The sequence below is a fragment of the Rhincodon typus genome, chromosome 1, assembly GCF_021869965.1.
Source record: "Rhincodon typus isolate 14 chromosome 1, sRhiTyp1.1, whole genome shotgun sequence".
In the NCBI taxonomy this organism is placed as follows: domain Eukaryota; kingdom Metazoa; phylum Chordata; class Chondrichthyes; order Orectolobiformes; family Rhincodontidae; genus Rhincodon; species Rhincodon typus.
Genome location: NC_063332.1, coordinates 94,483,902 through 94,500,626, shown reverse-complemented (window position 1 = coordinate 94,500,626; position 16,725 = coordinate 94,483,902). Strand labels below are relative to the sequence as shown.

Below are 16,725 nucleotides of genomic sequence, written 5' to 3'. Positions count from 1 at the left end.
ACAAGCGGCAATGTCTCTACCTCTGAGCTAGGAGGCCTGGGTTCAAGTCACACCTGCTTCAGAGATATGTAATAACACCTCTGACCAGTTGATATATAAAATATCTATTCAAATGTATAATGGTTTTGTGGTGCAGTGGTAGTGCCCCTTCCTCTGTGTTCAACTCTTACCTCTCCTGGAGGTGTGTTATTACACGTCTGAGCAGGTTTATTGAAATAATTATTCAAATGTACATTCACCCAGATGTCCTTGGAGATGGAGCACGAGGTGTCAAATGGCAATGCTTGAAGCTTTTAGTGCTGTTAGGCATCCTGTGGACTAGGTGCATCCTTATCCCCTTCAATAAAATTCTAGTTTAGTTTATTAACATTTCTTTTCATTAGTGCCCCTGAGGGCTGTTTTAGATTTGTTTATTTACTTTTGTTTAATTTGGCTTAATTTTGGCTTTTGTTACTTGACCTCAAAAAGACTATTCGGCTTTGTTTAAAACTTTATGGTTTGCGGTTGGAAGAAGTAAAACTTGAACTAGAAGATTATGCCTGGACTTTGTTCAAAAACATTTAACCTAACAACACAATTAACAGCAAGGCATTCGCCAGCACCAGGTAAATCATCGCGGTGGCTACTCTATGTACAGTCCACTCTCAGGAGGACAATCTGGTGAGCACATCACTGACGTGTCCACAATTGGTGAAGCAAGAAATGTTCGCGGTCTCGGACTATCAGAGGACTGCCAGCAATCAGGCACCAGCTCAGCCTGTTGACTATACTTGGATATAATTGAAATGGCCAACCTGCAAAGACAGGCGCAGGAACATCAGGTAGGTGCGCCAGAGGCCCTTGACAGATTGGAATAAAAGACAGTGAAGTCCTTCCTTGTTCTCATTACTATCGGGGTTTCAACATGTGAGAACCCGGCAACTTCCATGGAAAGGATGGTAGCTAGTTTGGAGAATGAGGTTCATCAGAACACTCATGACTGCTGGACATGCAGTCAGGGCCTGCACTCCATTGCTTTAGCATGAGAGCTGGGCATCAATGACAAAGTGAGAAGGGGCAAGGAATTTCAACCTCACTCCAAGTGCCCATTCCTTGCAATGAGACAGGGTGGTGCTTTAGGCATCCATAGGGCAGAGGAGCAACACACAGGCACTCCAGCAGCTTCTTCTCAAGATACTCCATCTCCCATCAGCCTGTGACAATACCTGTAGCAGGTCAAGCTGAGGAAAGTGAGCCTGCATCTGGACAGGAGACTTTCAGTAGGCTAAAAGCCACTGGAACAACAGCCCAATTTTTTTTAGTTACCACAGTGGTCTCCCTCCACTCTACCTGTAGAAATCTAGCCTGCACCAAAATGCAGTGAATGGGAAAGAAAGGTGAGAACATTGAGGGAGCATTGGTGGCATAGGTGTTCAAACATTTTGTAAAATCAGCACTTTTGTCAAGCTATAATCACTTCCACTGATATAATGTCTGCTGTAATCTTGTTGCAACAATAAGAACAGGCTAAGTGAAACAATGTGAAAGATGTATCTTCAACGAGCAAAAGATTGTACTGTGTTGCAATTGCCCAGTATTGGTTCCTCCCTTGTAACCAACAAGGTATCTGACTGCCGTTAGCCTCATGTGTCAGGAAACTACACACCTATATGTTTGTGATTATAGCCAAGAAACTACAGATGATTTTCAAGGACACTGAGGCTAAAAGTAAGGTATAGGACAGGAGCCAGGCCCAAGAATGTTCAAATTCTTCACCCCTCACACCTAATGGGAGATGAAAGAATTTTGTGATGCTTCCACATTCCCCAGGAGGTAAAACTTTCACCTTGTCTGGGCCTCACTGCAACACTTAAGATAGCCAAGAGAATTGTGAAATACCACAGAAGCCCCCTGTTACTCCCTGAAATGACCCCCTCACAAAGAAAATTCAGGGCAGCTGTAACCTTGAGGGATACAGCAATGGGATTGCCACAAACTCTCTGTGAGTGCAATCCTTGTCCATCAGCTGGCATAGGTGTGGCACAATGGCTCAGGACATTGTTAATTTTCTCCTGCACTCGCTTCAGTCATTTGCGGAGAGCTGTAGCAAAGTCTGTAAGTGCAGTTCCACACCGGAACTATTTGCTTTTCTGATGGATCTTGCCCTGCTGCTTCTCCCTCTGAATGTTGTGCTGCAGCTGGTGGCAGCTGTAGTTCATGCTGGGCTTACAGAATCTGTTGTCCCTGCTGTCTCCTGTGCCTGTTTCTTTAGATTTGCAGTATGGTTGTATTGACCTTGGCCATTCTTCACTATGTTGAGGCAGATCTGTGAGAAAAGAAAGAGAGATTACACTTGTGTTATTAAAGCCACAGCTGAGCCCTGTGATACTTCACGTTGAAGCTACATACAATACCCTCACAGACAGTAATGTGTCGCCAGTGCAAGAAACCAAAGGCAATGTGCTGATAAAAAAATCTAAAGTGTTATTTCCTGACCTTACACAAAGTGTCCATCTTCCTTTGGCATCAGACAACTGCCAGGATCCACTCCCTGCCCCCATCCCTCACCAAAGCACCCCACCGTATGTGCATTGGCCAATTGGGAAGAATAAGTTGTGATTGACTATGCCTTATTCCATGAGTTTTGTTTATCTCGGAGATTACAAAGTGACAATCAGTGGTCTCCATGTACAACCATTGATTACTCTGATTCATTTATCTGAAGAAAGTATTTCCATGGGACAATTGAAGCCAATTAATATGAAGTTTATAGAGATCTATTTAAAACTTAGGACAACCAGCAGACTTCTCTCCCAGTGCTGTATAGGTCTTCCATTACAAAGCTAGAAAACCTCACAAATCTGACAGTGATGCAAATCCTATTTGTCCCTGCACAGAGTTGCTAAAGCACAGCACAATACTACAGGGTTTTCTTTTGATTGTTTCCAAGCCTTGAGTTTAAGTAGCTACCTATAATTGTGACATATCAGCTTCCTGTACAAACAAGGAGCAGAAGTAGACCATTCAACCTGTTCCACAATCGATAATATCATGGCTGATTTGATCATAATCTCAAATCACATCCTCACCTACCCCCAATAATCTTTCAACTCCTCGCCTAACAAGAATCTATCTACTACTACCTTTAAAAATATCCAAAAAATACTCTCTTCCCACCACCTTTTCAGGAAGAGAATGCCAAAGACTGAAGGACTTCTGTGAGAATAAAATTTTGCTTCATCTCTGCCATAAGCAGGAGACCTGATCTTTAAAAAGTGACACCTCGCTCTCAATTCTCCTAGAAGATGAAACTTCCACCCCACAGCAAACATGGAATGATTTCTCAAGATTTTATATGCTTAAAAAGAATCACCTCTTACTCCTACATGCACCAGTCGATATAAGCCTAGCCTGTCCAACCTTTCCTCATAAGACAACATGCCAATTCCAGGTATTGATCTGGTAAGCCTTACCAGAACTGCCTCCAATATATTTGTATCCTTCCTTAAGTAAGCTGACCAATACTGTATATAGTAATTCAGATGCGATCTCTCACCAATGCCCTGTATAACTGAAGTATAATCTCCCTACTTTTGTATTCAATTTCCCTTGCAATAGTAACATTCTATTATCTTTTCCTATTACTTCCTGAACCTGCATACTAACCTTTTGTGATTCATGCAGGAGGACACACAAAAGTCTGTATAAAAAAATTGGTGGAGTTGTGGATAGTGAAGAAGGTTGTTGACAGATACAACCAGATATAGATCAGGTGGAAAGTTGGTCTCAGAAATAGCAGCTACAGTTTAATCCAGAATGTGTAAGGTTTGAGAGGTCAAATGCAAGAGACGTCAAATGCAAGAGGAAAGTATACAGCAAATGGTAGGACCCTTAGGAACACGGATATACAGAGAAATGTTGGGGTTCAAGTCCATAGCTCTCCAAAAGAGGCAACACAAGTGGATCAGGTGGTAAAGGAAGCATACCGCATGCTTGCCTTCATCAGTCATAGCATTGAGTATAGAAGTTGGCAAGTCATGTATAAAACTTTAGTTAGGCCACATTTGTAGTATAGTTTGCAATTCTGATTGCCACACCATAGGAAGGATGTCGAGGCCTTGGACTGGGTACAAAAGAGGTTTACTAAGATATTGCCTGGTTTGCAGTGTATTAGCTAGAAGGAGAGGTTGGACAAACTTGAATTGTTGGAGGTTGGAGGAACTATCTGATGGAAGTATATAAAATTGTGAGAGGCGTGGAAAGGATGAATAGTTGGCATCTCTTTCCCAACGTGGAAATGTTATATACTAGGGGATATAGATTTGAGGTGAGAGACGGGAGTGTTTAAAGGGGATGTGTGAGGCAAAATGTTTATGCAGAGGGTGGTAGGTGCCTGGAGTGGTCTGCAAGGGGAAGTGCTTGAAGTAGATATAATAGCAACATTTAAGAGGTATTTAGTCAAACAAATGAACAGACCAGGAATAAAGGGATATGGACCATGTGCAGACAGATGGGATTTGTTTAGAATGGCATCATGGTCAGCACAGACATGATGGGCCAAAGGGTGTGTTCCTGTGCTGTACTGTTCTATGTTCTGTGTATCTTAGAGCTGTGCAATTTTTCACTATTTTGATAATATGCTTCTTTTTAACTCTTCTTATTCAGCCATAGAAAACCCCATCATTCTGCTTCTAACTGTCAGCGCAGAGTGTTGCATCACATTAAAGCAGGTAGGTGATTGATGAGACAACAAGGTGCAGAGCTGGATGAACACAGCAGGCCAAGCAGCATCATAGGAGCAGGAAAGCTGACGTTTCGGGCCTAGACCCTTCACCAGAAATTGAGTATTTCTTCTGTGCCTCTTTTGATTTGCAAGTGGTTTAAATTGGACAACGATATTCAACTGAAGAGTACGGCTAGGAAATTCACTTTTAAAATATTTTACATCTAAATTAATTAATTAAATAAATAGAGAAGGCTCAGCAGGAGATGTGTTGCAGTTATTATGCATAGGAGCTAGTGGAATTCATGGTGACCGTATCTGCAATGAGTATTGGCTTCTCAAGGCCCTTCACACTCAGAGTGGATGAGCTGGAGTCTGATTTATGGACACTGCAAAACATCAGGGACAGTTACTCTGACACTATATTCAGCTGATAGTCACACCCCTTTGAATAATTACATAAAATTTGGACCATGGGTCAGGGACAGGAGAGTGAGACAGATATTGGGATCCAGAATTAGGGAATTAGAGTTTTACAGGATCCTCAGCTAATGCCCTTGTCCAATAAGATTCTTTCTGGTATGGACAAATCCACAGACTGCAGGGAGGATGTGCAAACTGACCAAAGTGCTGTGATACAGAGAAATATTCAAATTGGGGAGCAAAGTTAGAGGAATAGACACTGTTCTTTGCAGCAAAAACAGAATCCCAAAGACTGTGTGTACCAAGTACCAAGATCTCTTCTAGGCTGGAGAAGAACTTGTAATGCAAGGAAAAAGATCCATTTGGCGTGGTCCAGATCAACAACATAGGTAGGACTAGAGAAGAGGTCCGACTGAGGGCTAAATTAAAAATAAACAGAGTCACAAAGATAATAATCTTTGAATTGCTAACTGTGCCACATGCAAATTGGCATAGGGTTAATAAGATTAGAGTGGTAATCGCATGGCTCAAAGATTGATGTGGCAGATATGGGCTTCTGATTCATGGGGTACTGGCAACAGTACTGAGGAAAGACAGAGATCTCTTCTATTGGGACCATGATTCATTTGAACCATGCTGGGACCAGTATCCCGGCAAATCATATAACTAGGGGTGTAGTTAGGGTTTAAACTAGTTAGTGGTCAGGTGGGATCAAAAGAAAAAAAGTTGTAAAAAAGCAAAACAAAACTAGAAAGCAGAGATACAGTGCAATGAAGAAGTGAATGTGCCACAGGACACAGCAGAAAATGTAAGTGGAAGAGTAGTGCAGAAATTACAACCAGAATAAGTAATAAAATAAAAGTCAAAAATGAAGGCTATTTATCTGAATGCCTGGAGCATTTGTAGCAAGATATGTGAGATGGTGACACAAATAGAAATAAATGAATATGACTTGACAGTTATTATGGAGATGTTGTTGCAGGGTGACCAGGACTAGGATCTCAGTGTTCAAGGATATTCAGTGTTCTGGAAAAATAGGCAAAAAAGTAAAAGGAGGTGGGCGTCGTGTTGTTCATAAAGCAAGGTATAAGTGTGGTGGTGAGTAGTAGCATAGGTGCAATAGATCCTGATGCAGAATTAGTTTAAGTGGAAATAAGGAGTAACAGGGAATGAAGTAATGTCTTGGAATTGTCTATAGGCTATTGAAGAATTGCTTCACTGTAGGATAGATTATAATCAGGAAGGAGTGGAGGTGTGTAAGAAGGGCATTACAATTATCGTGGGTTCTTTTACATATTTTTATACAATCCTGTTCAGGAATGTTATTCGACAACTGTGGAGGAGGTGGGACTTGAACCCTGGGCCTGCTGGCTTAGAGTAAGGACATTACCACTGCACCACAAGAGCCCTTATATGTTCTTTTAGTGTGCATAATGACTGGACAAATCAGATGGACAAGGAATAATATGGAAGTTTAATTTGTAGAGTGCATCAGGGACTGTTTCTAAGAGCAGTACATTGTAGAACCTACCTGGGAACATGTATTTTAGATCTAGTAATGCATAATGAGGTAGAATTAATAAGCGATCTCATAGTTAAGAATCTTTTTAGGGGTTATGATCAAACATGATAGAATTTCAAAAGCAGTTTGCAGGAGAGAAACTCAGGTTTCAAATCAGATCCTTAACTTTAGTAACTTTTATACAGATGTATAAAGAAAGAGTTGTCTAAAGAGGACTGAGAAAATGGAGTAAAGGGAGGAACACTGAATATCCTTGAACACTGAAAAACACCCAAACATTATCAGATAAGCAAGGTCTTAATAGGGGGTAAGGTCTTGTAATATTCTCTATCATAAGGGAGAAACTATTTGACAAAGTATTGGAACTGAAGGACCAGGAGCTGATGGCCTACATTCAAAGATTTAAAGGGAATGGCTAGAGAAATAATGAAGGCATTAATATTCCAGAACACACTGAATTTCAGGAAGGTTCAGATGAATTAGTTACATCACTGTACAGAAGGAAAGTAGACAGAAAGCAGCAAACTACAGACCAGTTAGCATAATGTCCGTCATTGGGAATATGTTAGTGTCTGTTATTAAGGAAGAAATAACAGGATATTTAGAAAAGCTTCATAGAATCAGAGTCAATATGGTTTTGTGAAAGGGAAATCATGTTTCACAAAATTGCTAGAGTACTTTGAGGCTATAACAAGCAGAGTTAAAAGAAAACAGGTAGATGCTTGGATTTCCAAAAGGCATTTGATAAGGTACTACATAAAAGATTATTGCCAAAATAGGAGTACACCGTAATGGGCATAATTTATCAGCATGGATTGAGAGTTGGTCAACACACTGAAGACAGAGAATCAGGATTAATTGGTATTTTACAAGTTGGAATGACATAACTAGCAGAGTACAACAAGAATCAGTCCTAGAGCATCAATTATTTATCATTTATGATTTGGAGGTGGGTCAAAGTGTAATAATTCAAATTTGCTGATGTACAAAAATAGGTGGGAAGGATGTTGTCACGAAGACATAAAGAATCTGCAAGGGATATGGATAGGTTGAATAATGGAGAATACAATTGACAGAGCTTAATGTAGGAAAGTGTGAGGCCATGCACTTTGATGGTAGGCTATTATTTAAGTGGAGAGAGACTCCCAAAAAAGTGCAGCACCCAGTGATCTGTGTGTTCTTGTGCATGAAACAAAAAACATGCAGGTGCAGTAAGTCATTAGGAAGGTAAATGGAATTTTGGAGTTCATTGCTTGATGGTTGGTGTTAAAAATAGTGAAGTCTTTCCAACTTTACAGAGTTCTGGTGAGGGTACTCCTGGAGAACTAGGTACTGTTTGGGCTTCATATTTAAAAAAGGATATAGTCACATTGGAGGCTGGTCAAAAGTGATTCACTAGGCTGATACCTCAGGTGAAGGGATTGTCTTATCAAGAACTATTAAACAGGTTAAGCCTTTATTCATTAGAATTTAGAAGAATGAAGGGCGATTTTATTCAAACATACAAGATTCTGAGGGAACTTAGAATCATACAATCCTTACAGTGTGGAAGTAGGCCATTCAGCCCATCAAGTCCACATCAACCCTCCAAAGAGCCTTGCACCCAGACCCACCCTATCCCTGTAACCCTGCATTTCCTATGGCCAATCCACATCTTTGGACAGTGCGAGGAAACCCACGCAGGCTCAGGGAGAATGTGCAAACTCCACACAGTTAGTCACCTGAGGGTAGAATCAAACCTGGGTCTCTGGCACTGTGAGGCAGCAGTTCTAACCACTGAGCCACCATGCCACCCCAAGGTAGGTGTTGCAAAGATAAACGACAATGCAAAGAAAGTTCATTTCTCAGAAGGTGATGAATATCTGGACTTCTCTACCCCAGAATACCTTGGAGACTAGATCAATGGAAGCATTTAAAGAGGTAGATAGATTTTTGAAATATCAAGGAGTTGAGGGCTTGCGTAGATCATCCATGATCTTACAGAATGGCCTAGTTCTGCTCCCATTTCTTATGTTCTACGGGACCAACACACCCACTGTTAACTCGTCTTAGAAAATATGTAGAGAAGCTCTTACCTTTTTTATATTTCTGGCTAGCTTTTCTGGTACTCTAATTTTTTCTCTCATTAATTTTTTGCTCAATTTTTGTTTTTAAATATGTTGTTCAATGTCCTAACCTGCCATCTGTCTTTGCACGGTTTTACGCTTTTTATTTTAGTTTGATTATGCTCAACTTTAGAAAAGCGATACATAAAAACAAAATACATAGCTGAAAGAACATCTATTTTATATTTGAATGAGCAGGCCACTATTTTATTACAAAATGCACTGAAAGCTCCTGAGCCATCCGAACTCCATTATAAAAGTCCCTCACATTTATTTGCAGCTATTCTTACGTCTATAGATGACGCTGTGATGGCAGTTTTCTGCGTTAAATATTCTTGGGGCCGGCTATTGTATGCAAATCCAATTCGGTGTTATTTGTGAGTGAATCGGGGTCATTAAGCATTGAAAAGTGAAGAACAGCAAAATGTATTTCACGTATGTTTGAACTTCAGGCGAATTATTAAAAAGTTAAAACTACTAAATGATTTTATAATCCGCTTATTACTTTGTAACAACCGTTGGTGACCCAACCATAGATTCCCCCAGTTGATAACTGCCCTCAGTCCTTCCTTCCTACAGGCCTGAAACGTTTCCCTGATTTCCTTGCCACACACATTCCGACCATCCATTCAGCTTGATTTCTAGATGAAATTGTGTATAATAAATATATTTAAGAAGCATTTTAAAATAGTACGCTATATGTGTTTAACACCTATGGCGCTCCTAATGCAGCAACTGGTGATGGTATTGCTGTGTTCTTGTATTGACATAAGGCAGTGAGGATAAGGATGCACCACTGTCCGATCCCAGTCTCGGGCTGACAGTGAGGACAATGAGGGCGAGACATCCCAGGCACCTTTAATATGCTCCGCCAGTTAATCGCCCAACGGTGAAACGTCTAAGTATTCTTGCGACGGGAGTGCATTAGCAATACAAAATAATGCTCACTTAATTTCATAAGTAAACCCGTATTTGTTTTGATTTGGAGTTTAGTGACCCTTTACAATGGGAGTATTTGGTTTGTGAGATTTATACCCTCCTGATCGCCTCCTCAGGGAAATGGAAAATGAAAACGATTCCAATAATTTTAGTTTCCAACGTGTGCGCCGCTTTTCATAGAATACCTACAGTGTGGAAACAGGCCCTTCGGCACCGACCCTTAAAGCATCCCACCCCGCTATAAACCACCTAACCTACACATCCCTGAACACTACGGGCAATTTAGCACGGCCAATCCACCTAACCTGCACATCTTTGGACTGTGGGAGGAAACCGGAGCACGCGGAGGAAACCCACGCAGACACATGGAGAAAGTGCAAACTCCATACAGTCACCTGAGGCTGGAATCGAACTCAGATATCTGGTGTTGTGAGCCACCGGGCCGCCCCAAATGTTTCTAACGTGAATGTTTTTTTTACGTAAATAACGGATCGTGTATCTGCCTATTTGTGAAGGAGTTGTCTTGATAGTTTGCCTGTTTTCCTTGCTTTAACAAACCACGGTTATCTCTAGAGGGCTTTCACCTCTCCAAACTCTCCTGTAAAATGTTCCTGGAAAACTGCAACATAGGTACTTGGTTGGATTTGGTTTAGGATCCACCAGCAGAAAGTGAGCTGTCAGGTTCGAGCTGATGGGAGGGACTGCTGGAGCTGGCGAGCTGACGTGTTTTCCCTGGTTGTGTAACTTTTGAAGTTACTCCTATATTTATTGCCTGGGTGAGACAGTGCGGAGAACAACTTATTCACCCTCACACACAGCAAGCCTGGCCTCAGAACCCTCTATCGCCGAGGTCAGAACATGAAAGGCTTGAACGGGACCGGAAACCTGTACGGTTCAGGGCTACAATTGCTGCTGCTGACCGGGACCCTCGCACTGCAAGTGCCCCAGGCCCTGGGCTATTTCAACGCCAAGGCAATTGCTGGGATGGCAGACCAGATCAGAGGCACCTGGCTGAAGCTGAGACCTACAATGCGTCAGAACATGCCCGGGATCTTCGCCGTCTGTAACATACAACCCAGCTCTGACCTGAGCGCCGATCAGCCCGCTATCAGCGGCACAATCCTCTTCTACCAAAAGGTCCCTGGTCGCAACCTGGAGGCGTATTTCGACCTGCAAGGCTTCCCGCTGAATGACTCGCAGTCCGAGCGAGCGATCCACGTCCACCAGTTCGGGGACTTGAGCGGCGGCTGCATGAGCACCGGACCCCACTTCAACCCGTTCGGCGTGGACCACCCGAACCACCCCGGGGACTTCCACAACTTCAAGGTGAGGAACGGCAGGATCACCAAGTTTCTCACGAAACTGAAGGCGAACCTGTACGGAGTTCACACCATCCTGGGCCGCGGCGTGGTGGTCCATGAGGGCAAAGATGACTTGGGGCTCGGAGGGAACCCGGGAAGTCTCGAAAGTGGAAACTCTGGGAGAAGGCTGGCCTGCTGTACGATTGGACTCAGCAAAGGAGACCTTTGGAAGCGAATGGTGCTCAAAGAGTGAAGCAGCTGATCTCCGTTGGGCCAATTCGATTTATTCTCCACGTCACCATAAACAAAATAGAAGATGCATTTGCAGCAACACACACAGCTTAACTTGATACATATTATTTCATTTAATCAGCAAACGCTACCAATCTTAGTAAATAATGCACACCTTCCCGATGTAGGCACCAGAGTATAATTGTCTATTTAATCCTACAGCGTATCCGGCATCATTTACAGCATAAATAATGATTTTCACCTTTTACCCACGCGGCATCGCTTGTCGGTGTTTGCCCTATACCGCGGTAATGGGTAGACGGCATGATTAGAAGAAACAGCAAGTCAAGATATCTCGAGTTTCAGTTATCATTCATTATAATTTCTGCCGTCACTTTCTACTAAGATAGTTTATTTGTTCTCTTCGTAACTTTCACGAGTTATACCAAACGAATCTGCAACGTAGAGGAGCCGATACACTGAAACATGACGATGGGATCATCCTCAATTGGGCAGGACTGCCATGATTAAGTTTCAAGAAATCATTAAAACCGCACGGAGTTATTATGCGTCTCAGTTTGGAGGCTTGTTTGATTAAAGAGTGTGTATCAGAAATTTACATTCTAAGATGCTTTTGAAGGACTCCATTAGCAATATTTCAAACATAACAGTACATAAGTCTTTACCTAATGTTTAAAATAACTTTAGATACTCAAGTGACAAATGCTAGAACATACAAATTTTAATAAATTGATGATCTTGCAACTTTACTTTGCTTAATTCATTTCATTGCTACAAAAATGTTGCAGAACTGTAATAGAACCATTGATCAGGATGTTCTGACTTGTATAAAAATAAATTCTGGGAGGGCAAACTTTTACTTTTATCTCATTGAGTAACTAAAACTGTTTTAGGGAAGTTTGCTTTGTGTACTTGCTTTTGCATTGAGAGGTTATCAGAGGCTATTATTGGAGTGCTGGTTAAATGGATGATAGAGAACCCTCAAGACATTTCGGAATATTTAAATGAGCACTTCAAATGCCATGGCATGCAAGGCTACCGGTGAAGTGCTGGTAAATGGAATCAGAATAGATAGATTCTTGATGACTGGCATGTGCACGATGGGCTGAAGGGCCTTTTCCATGCTGAAAAACTTTTGACACAATCAGTGGCTAAATAGATTTCTGAACTAATAAGGTCTAGAAGAAGTGATCTGCTACTTCAGGCTTTTGCTTTCTTCGCTTCACTGACTTATTTGGCAACATCAGTAATGATGTTTACTGCTGTTTGAATTTCCGTCTACACCACCACACCCCAGTGACAGATCCAAACATAAAAATCAATAGTTCAAGAACCAGTGGGGTTCATGCACTTGTGTGAAATGCTGTATTGCCGCAGGGTTTATATTGCAACTGAGCCACAAAGCTGAGAGGGACACAATCAATTTGTTCACGAAGATGAACAATTTAACAAGGAGCAGTTAACTTACAGTGACCCAAAAGTAAATAAATTTATGTATTTATTTAATTGCTGTCTGTAGGACTTCACTGTGTGCAAGTTGATTGCTGCACTTCCTTTATATAAACATATTGACTACACTCCGAAAAGCAAGTTGTTGATTTTAAAATCGTTTGGGGTATCCTAAGGATATAAAAGTGGCTGTCATCTTGTGGACTTTATATACTTTCTAAAAACAAAGGCATTGTGACTTAACAAGCTGAATATGTAATTTAGTAAATAATAACATCTATAATACTTTGAAAATGAAGTTTAAAAAAAACTTTTACATTAGTTTGTGGCATTAATAGACATTTAAGTCCCAGTACAATCTAATACTGATCATTTCTGCAGCATTACCAAATCTCACATTGGGCAGCAACAGGCACTGGTCCCAGTGTCCCTGGATTAGGTTGAGGGAAAACAAGCTTTGTATTCTTGATTAGACAAAGGGTGTTCAGTTAGTTGGCTTGGCAGCTGGTTTGCAATGCAGAGTTCTGCCAATACCTCAGGTTCAATTCCTGTACTGGCTGAGGTTACCACAAAAGTCCCTCAACCTTGACTCTCACCTAAGTTTTGGTGGCCCTCAGGTTAATTTCACCACCAGTCATCTCTTTATAATGAGGGAGCAGCCCTGTGGTCCTGTGGGATTATGGTGGCTTCATGGAGGGAGTTGGGGTTGGAAATGGGTGTAAATGATCACTACAATGACCATGTGCAGAAGTGTGAATGAATACCAGATAAAGAAACAGATTCACCAGATTGTCCTCCACTTTTTGACAAGATTTATACATGAAGAATAGCCAATTTGGCAAATAGGTCCAAAATTGGTTTAATGGCAGGAAAGAGAAGGAAATGGTAAAAAGGTGTTTTCCTGACTGAAAGCCTATGTCCAGTGCTGCACCATAGGGTTTGGTGCTGGGTCCCTTGCTGCTGATGTGTATACTAATGATCTAGATATGAATGGAGGAGATACCCTTGTGAATTTGCGGATGACATAAAAATTGCTGATGTGGTAAATAGCAAGGACAAAAGCCTTAGATTACAGGACAATACAGAGGACTTGTCAGATGGACTGAACAATGGCAAATGGAATGTAATTAAGAAAATTGTGAGGTGATGCATTTAGAGAAGACAAGCAAGGCAAAGGAGTACACATTGTATGGTAGGAACCTAGGAAGTACAGAGGATCAGCAGGACATTGGTGTGCTTGTCCATAGATTCCTAGAGACAGCAGTATAGGTAAATAAGGTGATTAAGAAGGAAAATTGGATTTTTGCCTATATTAGTCAATGCATTGAATAGAACAGCAAGGAGGATATGATGGAGCTGTTTTACATTCGCTAGGCCACAGCCACAGCACCATTTGCAATTCTGGTTGCCACGCTAGAGGAAGGATGTGAATACACTAGAGACAGTGGAGAGGAGATTCACCAGAGTGTTGCCTGGACTGCAGTGATTCAACTATGGAGAATGGCTAGGTAGGCTGGGATTGTTTTCCTTAAAGTAGACAAAGCTGAGCAAGGAACTGATTGACTGTACAATGTTCTGAGGGGAAATAAAAACCAAAAGAACTGCAGATGCTGTAATTCTGAGGAAGGGTCACCAGAGCCGAAATGTTACGTCTGATTTTTTCTTCACAGATGCTGCCAGACCTGCTGATCTTTTCCAGCAACTTCTGAGGGCTACAGACAGGATAGATAGGAGGACACTTGCCCCTTAATAGAGAAGTCGATAACCAGAGGCAACTATTTTAATGTAAGGAAAAGAAGTTTAAAGGAGATTTAAGGATTTATTTTCAACCAGACGGTTGTGGGTGTCAGGAACTGACTGCCTAAAAGGATGGTAGAGGCAGGAACCCTTAGGACACATAAGAACTGTTTAGATGAGCACTTAAAATGGCATAGCTTACAAGGCTACAGGGCTAAGTGCTGGAAAGTGACATTAGGATAGATGGATATTTAATGTCCAGCATGGACACAATAGGTGAAGGGCCTCTTTCTTGCTGTAAAAACTCAATGATTATATGACCAGATATCATATCACTGCAGACTGAGGATGTCTGGGACACTTTTAGAGATCTGTGTGGGATCTTTCAATCCTCAACCCACAAATGAATGAAGACTGTATCAATGCATTTTAAACTGAATCATACTGCTTCATTTCATTTCTCTATGACAAGGTCAGTGCAGTAGGTTTTGACAATATTACTGGCTTCCTCCGGCACAGGACTGCACACACGTTGCATTAAAAGGGCTGTAGCATAATGTAGCTAAGTCCATCAACAGAAAAGGGTTCCATTCCATCAATGTACAAGTCATCTGTAATCATTGGTACCACATCTTAGAGGTCTGCAACAGGTATGCTGGCTGCCATACTGTCTATATCTTTGAGAACTCTCATGTTCCTGCATTGTTTCAAGGGACAAATTCTTTACAAGGATGATTATTGGGAGACAAGGGTTACTCTGTCCAATCATAGCTAATGACTCCATTATGCAACCTGCTAAATTGGGCAAGCTGGGATACAATACAGCCCTTTGGTTGACCAGGAGATAGCGGAACAGAAGATAGGCCTCTGTTTTAAGGTTCTGATGTTTGGATGAATATGGGACATCTTGCAGTACACTCTAGACAGACTATATTAAATAATACTAGCATGTTGAGCTCTACAAAACTGGAGCAGGCAACAAGGTGACATAATGGTGTCTGAAGAGCTGGAAAATGACAGCAATCTTCTGAGGAGAAAGACGAGAACATTGAGTGGGAGGAACATTAATTTTTGCATGACAAATTGCTATCACATCAGCACAACAACCCAGTCAGGGCTGAATTGACACTCAGTTCCAGCAGGTCCAAGATGCATGCAATGATTATGCTTTGCTGCAAACTTTTTTGGTGCTTGAAAGTCAAGCAGTCCCTGTCTGTTCTGACAAGTTAAATGCAAGCTACTGCTTGTTTGCTTTTTGTTCACTTTTCCTGTCGTTGAATAAAAGTGAATGTTGTGAACTGATGAAGCCTTTCTGACATATGATAGTCCCACATCGAACAATAAGAAGAATGTTAGGCAACACCATTAACCTTTACACCAAGCAATATATCCCCCATGATTTCAACCTTCATCTCAGCTCATCAAGTTTTCTATCCTCTGAGTTCACTTGCCCTGTTATCTTTCTGTAATCTTTCCCTCAATAAATTTTCACTTTTGTGTACCATGGAGTGTCAGCCATGCCACCTATGTGCCCTGAGAAGTGTTTGTTTTTGTTTGCCCCTCCAGCACGTGCATAGTGAAGGGAAGCTCTAGACTGCCAGTGTTTGACTAGGTGTACACCTGGGTTTTAAAGATAACACTGGTGCAAAGGATCCTGAGATATCTTGGTAATAGCGAATACCTCTGCCTATGACAAGTGGAAAAATACAAGTGGGCATTTAAACAGCATATTCAGGCAAAGGCTGACCACATGTGTAGAGAACACATCATGATTTATGCATATGTGATGTAAATACTGAAAGGATTTTGATATTTTTTGCAATGTGGCAGATTATAATATGTGCAAAATAAGTGATCTGAGCAGGGGACCCTGGTGACTCAGAAATCTTGCTGAAAACTTATTATCACATTCTTTATTGCACTGTATTTGGGGAAGTTAATGTTTAACAGCTTAGGTTGCCATTCTCTGCCAAGACTGTTGAGGTGGTGGTTTGCCTCATCGCTAAACCAAACATCAGCCTGTTCCGTAGGCCGATAACGTTTCTTCTCCTTGGTGTCCCATTTTGTGCAACCACTCTAACCTCACATTTGAAACCATGGTTTTCTAATGCCCACCCTGTTGCAATACACTATTAGAGGTGTGTTGTGTTCCTCATGTCTAGCAATGCAAGGAATGTTGTGTAAAACTTCTTTATGATGATTGTCTGAAGAAGGTACCTGTATGATGAAGAGATAACAAGGTGTAGACCTGGATGAACGCAGCAGGCCAAGCAGCATCAGAGGAACAGGAAGGCT

General features: G+C 41.5%; 1 protein-coding gene across 1 annotated transcript; it reads left to right on the top strand.

The window, feature by feature from the left end:
- Positions 1 to 10,403: 10,403 nt before the first annotated feature.
- Positions 10,404 to 11,993, top strand: LOC109928883 (extracellular superoxide dismutase [Cu-Zn]). The gene has a single exon (XM_020528813.2). It carries the CDS (start codon positions 10,550 to 10,552, stop codon positions 11,243 to 11,245), a length of 696 nt encoding a protein of 231 aa, XP_020384402.1. The 5' UTR covers positions 10,404 to 10,549; the 3' UTR covers positions 11,246 to 11,993.
- The last annotated feature ends 4,732 nt before the right edge of the window (positions 11,994 to 16,725 follow it).